Source organism: Alligator sinensis, unplaced genomic scaffold (genome assembly GCF_000455745.1).
Source record: "Alligator sinensis unplaced genomic scaffold, ASM45574v1 scaffold374_1, whole genome shotgun sequence".
Lineage (NCBI taxonomy): Eukaryota > Metazoa > Chordata > Crocodylia > Alligatoridae > Alligator > Alligator sinensis.
The window spans coordinates 515,826-522,222 of NW_005842383.1; the positions used below are offsets into that span (position 1 = coordinate 515,826).

At 41.1% G+C, this 6,397-nt stretch overlaps 1 protein-coding gene across 1 annotated transcript in view; it reads left to right on the top strand.

Annotated features, from left to right (window-relative positions):
• The window catches only part of CUNH10orf53 (chromosome unknown C10orf53 homolog), a 7,064-nt gene extending 1,341 nt beyond the window's left edge, over nucleotides 1-5,723 (top strand). The window contains exons 2-4 of the mRNA XM_025210968.1: nucleotides 3-111; nucleotides 1,519-1,638; nucleotides 3,294-5,723. Coding sequence (XP_025066753.1) covers nucleotides 3-111; nucleotides 1,519-1,638; nucleotides 3,294-3,358 — 294 coding nt within the window. The 3' untranslated portion in view covers nucleotides 3,359-5,723. The remainder of the gene's footprint in view (nucleotides 1-2; nucleotides 112-1,518; nucleotides 1,639-3,293) is intronic.
• The last annotated feature ends 674 nt before the right edge of the window (nucleotides 5,724-6,397 follow it).

Sequence of the window (6,397 nt, forward strand, 5' to 3'; positions counted from 1 at the left end):
CTCTTGGCCCCTGCGGGGCATGCCGGCGGCCCCTCCTGCCCGCAGGCCTGGGCAGAGCCGACCCCGGGCGAGGGCACGCGGACTGTGTCCAAACGAAGAGGGGAAGAAGAGGTGGGGAAGAGCCCTTTAAGGAAAGGCCCGGACCCACAGTAAAAGAACAGACCCAAAAACTAGCAACGCGGCCCAAGAATTTGTCATAATTCCCAGAGGAGGGGAGTACTTCGGTCTGCGGTCCTGTCAACCCATGCGTCTCCAAGCTGCTGACAGTGGCTCAGCGCCCCTTTCCCCAAATGGTTTCCAAGCAGCTGCTGCCCAGCAAGGAGCCAGGATCCCCTGGGCCAGAGTCCTCTCCTGCAGCATCTTGAGCCATTAAGTTACAGTGCTGCAATCATGGTGGGCACAGTCAGCTCCAGTTATGCTACCCAAATTAAACACAGAGCAATTAATGGAATTAGAGATGAGAAGGTGGCACTTCTGTCCACTTTTCCTGAAACGAAGAGTGACTAGAGCACAGACAAGGAAAAGACCCAATTCACATTGATTAAATATGTTCTTTTAGAGGTTTACTATAGGTCTGCACTCCCTCGGCAAGGCCTTCACTGAACAAAGTTGTTAGAAATTAGCTTTCATTTTTTTTAGTTGATAAGCAACTGATGCTAGGCTCTTATCATAGTGCATTTCCACTGCCAAGAAACAGATCCAGAATAAGATGAAAAAAAGGCAACTTACAAAATACATGAAAATCCAAACCAATCCATCATGTTGTTTGAATTGTATTACTTAAATTCAGCAAGACTGAAGGACGGCTGGTTAAGACAGTACTGTGTAATGTGCATTAGCACACCAGGATACTCTATTGTGGGAAACCAAATAGACCAGGGGTGCTCAGCCTCCTGCCCACCAGCCAAATGTAGCCCATGGGGTCTTGGAATCCAACTCACAGGGCTTCCACCAGGTCAGGAAATTTGGAGGTGGAGGAATAGTAGCAATTAGTATGGCAACCCTTCCCCTGCCAAATTGCCACACATCAAGAGGGCCCACCCCATGGGGCTGGTCCACACCCCCACCCATTGGACCATGCCCTCTTTTCCCCTGCAGGGCTGAGCTGCCCCCTCTCCTCCTAGCCGGCTCTATCCAGCCACTGCTCCTTCCCTGAGCACTGGATTAGGACCACCAGCTGGATCCAGCCTGTGGACAGAGACAAAATTGTTTGTAGATACTAGAGTGAAAAATTAATTCAGTGTGCTCCTTATGACTACTATACCAGCCAGTAGCATATTTAAGTGCATAGCAAATGTCTTGCCTTTTAAAATGAGATTTGAACAGAGGAAGGGTGGAGTAGTTCATTCAAAGGTGACCCACTAATGTAGTAATCATGAAACTACAAATTACAACCACAACTTGTAAGGAATTTTGTACAATGCTTTCCTGCATTGCACATATTTTTTTCATGCTTGTCATCATGAGCAGTTAAATTTAGAAATACCAAAGGAAGGCTGCTTTTCTGGTCTTTTGTAGCTGTGCTGGAAGCAGATGGACATCAGGTTATCCTAGAAGAGATGCCAGACTGGAATGTTGTAGAACTCGTAGTGAATGGCGAAACTGTGTTCCAGTGCAATATTAAAGACCTCGACTTCGGTAGGTACCAGACTTTCTTTGCTGTACCCTTCATTAGATATTACTTCATTCTGAAATTAAATGTCAAAAGTTCTGTCTTCTAAATTGTCACTTTAATTAATATTAACATTAATGCCTATCAGTTCTTCAGTTCTTTATACATAAGCCATCATAAAGTGCACATAAGAGAAAAGATTGTCCATTGGTTAGGGTACTGCTTGGGAAATTTGGGTTAAGTTTCCTCCCTTTGCAATATTGAGCAAATCACTTAGGTTTACATTCAAAATTTATTTAGGTGCCCAATTTCCATTGAAACCAATGCAACAACACCTTTTGGTTCTAAGTCTTAGTCTCTCTCTGTGCCTAGGGTCTTAAATAAGGATAACAGTACTTAGCTACTGCACAGAGGTATTGTAAAGATTGTGAGGCACCCAGATACTACAGGAGTGGGAAGTATAACATATTTTCTTAGATACAGTAGCTCCCTTAAAATAATAGGAAGGTGGTACAATTATACATAAAGACATTTCATTATAGATTTAATGAAGTCACATTTAGGTTGGGACAAAGGAGTTTCAAAAATCTGCAGCAATTTAAAACAGGAAGCATAGCAGAATGTTCCAAGTGAAGCTGCAGAATACTATAACTGGATCCAGTAACCTGTGTTAGAGTTTGGCCAGAACATGGGAATTCATTTTATTTTCAGCCTCCTCAGCTCTACTCAGAGACTGCAGGGCAGGAGGAGAAGCAGAGAACTGGAGTGCTCAGCTTTCCCATCTACTTTGCAGCCAAGATGGGTGAGGAAGGAGAGAGGCAGGGAAGTCCAGTGCCCCAGCTCTTTGCTTCCAGAATATACAACTGCTAAACCACCAGTGAGGCTGGAGTAGGGTAGACAACAAAGTGGGAAGTGGAGCCCCTCACTCAGCATCCTGTAGCCCATGAAAGACACATGTCATTCACACTTTCTCCCTGCAGAGATAAAACTGAAACCAACAAGGTGCTTTTGGGCTGGGCAGCCAGGAAGCAAAAAGATTCCATTTCATTTCTCCCAAAAGTAGAGTTCTTCTGGAAGTTCTTTCCAACAAACAATTTGTATTTTTTTTCTTTTTAACTTTGTCCCAGTTCAGAATGAATTCCACTCCCCTCACCTCCAAAACATGAATGTTTTACAGTAATTTCCATTTTCTAGCCATCCCTGTCTCAGTGTAGTAACACAATGGACATTGTTAATAACTACCTATGGCAAGGACTTCCACTTTTTTTTTTAATCTGAAAAGATGTCACTTTCAGTACTCTCTAATTCCATTTTGGGCATTGATTAAATACCGTCTCCTCAGGAGGAGTGCCTTCTAGCTAATGAATCACCGATAGCTTGCAGCATGCACTTCCTGTAATATTTCTGTATTTTGTGACATTCTTCAGTGCAAGTAGTTCTCAGTCTCAGATTATGCAGTTAAACAAGATCAGTCCTGCTTATTTTTTGGACAAAATTGACGGAAAATATTAATTCTTCCGTTAAATCCAGGTTTATTTTGGTTTCTTAGTATGGCCACATTTTTAGGGACTCACAAGAGGTAGATTTAAACTAGGTTGGATGGGAGAATTTAACAGAATATGATATGAAACTAGGAGTAGAATTCTACAAATATTTTATAAATGTTATTTTTTTCCTTTAGGAGGTGATGGCAAGTTGGATCCACTTTGTGAAGAAGCCAGAGTAGCAGTGTTGAATGCCTATTGATTATCAGGCACATTTCCTCTCTGTCCCTGGATTATATAGACTAATTATAATAATTTTACAAGGTATCAGATGTCAGACTGCAGGTAGTTCTATACATTTTCATACCTCGTAGCAGGTTTCTACATAACTGCATTGAATATTGCCATGTGTGAAACAAGAATACTATCTTCTTACAGAACTATATACTTACTTAATTTTAATGATTCCCACAAGTTTCTAATACATTTATTTACATCAAAAAAGTATTCTAGCTTCTTTTCTATAAATCTTAGATGGCTAATATATGTTGTTTTACAGAAAACATGAAAACCCGCATCCTAAATTAAGACCAATTTAGAATTAAGGCTAAATTTAACTACACTGTCATGCAGTTAATAGGCTGGATTTATTTTTAAGACATCAGAATGATAAATCTGGCCCTTAATGCTGCCCTATGAAAACCAGAATCTTTTCACTATCATTGGCCACCCATAACAAACAGATTAATTTAATCACTGACCACAAATTTGGAGTTCCTTACTCAAACATACAGAGGTTGTATCAGCTCCACCCTTTTTAATAGCTAGAAACATTTTGTAGAGAAAAATATACTTTTAATTTTGTACCTACCATTAAGATTCAATGGTCTATCAGTTTTTCTTGGGTTATTAGACACCAATGTAGGGAAGGAAGATGGGAGAATAACATTATTATAAACTCAGGTTAAGGTTGCTTAGATGACCATAACTGAATATTAATCTATTTCTGAAGTTTGTGGGACAATAGTTCATTGGTAACTCAGATTTTCTGATTCTCTAATTTTTGTTAATTTCAATACATGTTTTCAACCTCAACTTCACTTTACAATTTTTGGCTCAGGTTAATACAGCTGTTTGCCAGTAGTTCTTTGCCAGGATGCTGGTATTCTTGAAAGGTTGTTTAGTTCGTCAGAAACAAACCAAGCGTATTTCCTTCCTCTGGAATAGAACTCCTTGGATCAGCATTTGTATCACAGTGCAACCATTTCAACAAAATGTACATGATATTAGACATCCTTAGGTATTAGTAGGTAGTACAACTGCAGTTTCTAAGAACATGGCTATGGCGAGACAAAGGCTGGCTGTTATAGAGCTAGAGAAAAATCCTATAACTCTCAATACCTCCAACCAACTTTGGTCTGCAGGGAGAGGTCTTAATTACAAATGACCAAACTACATTGACTTACAGTGTGGATCTGAAGCAAAATCATGAAACACTGTCAAAATACCACCACTATGCCCTACTATGGTCCCTTACTAATAACTCAAGGATGCCAGAGGCTCTGAATAACCTATTCTTCAATAAGTGGTACAAACTAAACATACCAGTCACTAAATTGTGAGAAGCAGGAACTTTTTTTTCAATCTTCTGAAGGAACAATAAAGACAGCACTTTTGCTTTCTATAATTTTGAGACTTTTTTATTTAAACTCAGAAGAAGCACAGTAGAAACCCACTAGTATCTGTACAAAGTTATATATACAAAAAGCTATTAATAGTGACACAAATGACAGATGTTCTGTACTTAACAATGATCACTATGAAAATCTGAGCCCTAGTCTTACATTTTTGTCCTCCCATCTGAACTGCACTTGCTAGGAACAATATAAAAGCCCTATAGAGTTCCCCCAGCATAGGACATATGGAACGTACATGCAAGCTGTCTTTAGAGGACCCTCTAGCAGACATGCAAGGTTAAAGCAATAGCAGCACAGAAAGCTGGCTAAGTTTCACTGGGAGTCATTGCATCTCCTGGAGCAGCCCAGAATCAGGAGGGCACAGTGGTGCCTTTAAACTACCTACCCATGTCTTCTGGTCAGCAGATTCTGCACTGTACCTCTTAGCCTGATTCAACTAATTGTTTAACCACAAAATAATCCTTTACAGAATGGAAGCCAGATCCCACAAGCACGCCTGGAACATCTATTGGACTCGGTAGAGTTTAGGCATATAGGCTATGGACAGAAATTACACAAACTGGTATAAGTGATAGGAAACTGGTTTAAATCTGTAACAACAGAAGTTCAGTGCACATGAACTGCTTTCAAAATAGCTGAAACTAGTTTAAGATAAACCTGGATGGATGTAGTATCAGACTTAACCAATTTAGGTTAAATTGGTTTATTGAATTTCTGTCCCAGATTCCCTCCAGATTCAAGTTAACTTGCAGTCCCCCAGTATGCCAGCATGCTTTGTACCTTCCTAGCAAACCCCTCTTCACAGGAATAGGCAGGCTAGCCTTGGCCCAAGCTGTCTGCTCCAGTTGAGCAGAAAGGCATGGTCTAACTGCCCCCTCCCCCCACAAGCTTCTGGCCTGGGTCACTGCAGGCAAGTGGCTGCATTTCCAGAATCAAAAGTGAATGTCTGTTAACTTGCTAATTGGTTCAATCTACACAGCTTAGACTAAACTGTGAGGATTGAATCAATTCAGTCTTGGGTTTTTTGACTGTCTGTACTTAGTCATGGAGGACACCTATATATGTGCTGGATGTCTGCTCTGATGCATGCTAATTAGCATGTGTCAGAACAGAATCAAGTTTACTGGAGCGTGCTAATTAACACACTCCAGCAGCCTTCATGTCACATCTATACAGCATTCTTGTGCTTCAAAATGGCGGCGGGGGCACTGTAACTAAAGCTCACTTTAACTAGAAATCATAGGATCCCAGCAAGGTAAACATCCAGATGTTTTTGAATGCCTTCAAGAGACATATGGATGTTTATCTTGCTGGGATCCTATGATCCCTGCTGACTTCCTGCCCCTGGGGCAGGAGGCTGGACTTGATCTTCCGAGGTCCCTTCCAGCCCTAATGTCTATGAAATCATTGAACAAGCTTTAGTTCAAGCACCTCTACTGCCATTTTGAAGCGCAAGATGCTGAATACATGAGACACTGCAGAGCCGCTCTAATTAAAGCCCCTCACCCCTCCACCCTGCTTTCAAAGCAGCTCTTGGAGCCACTCTAATTAAAGCACCTTCCCCCACCTTGGAGCATGTGTATAGATTCCCAAAGATTCTGCCA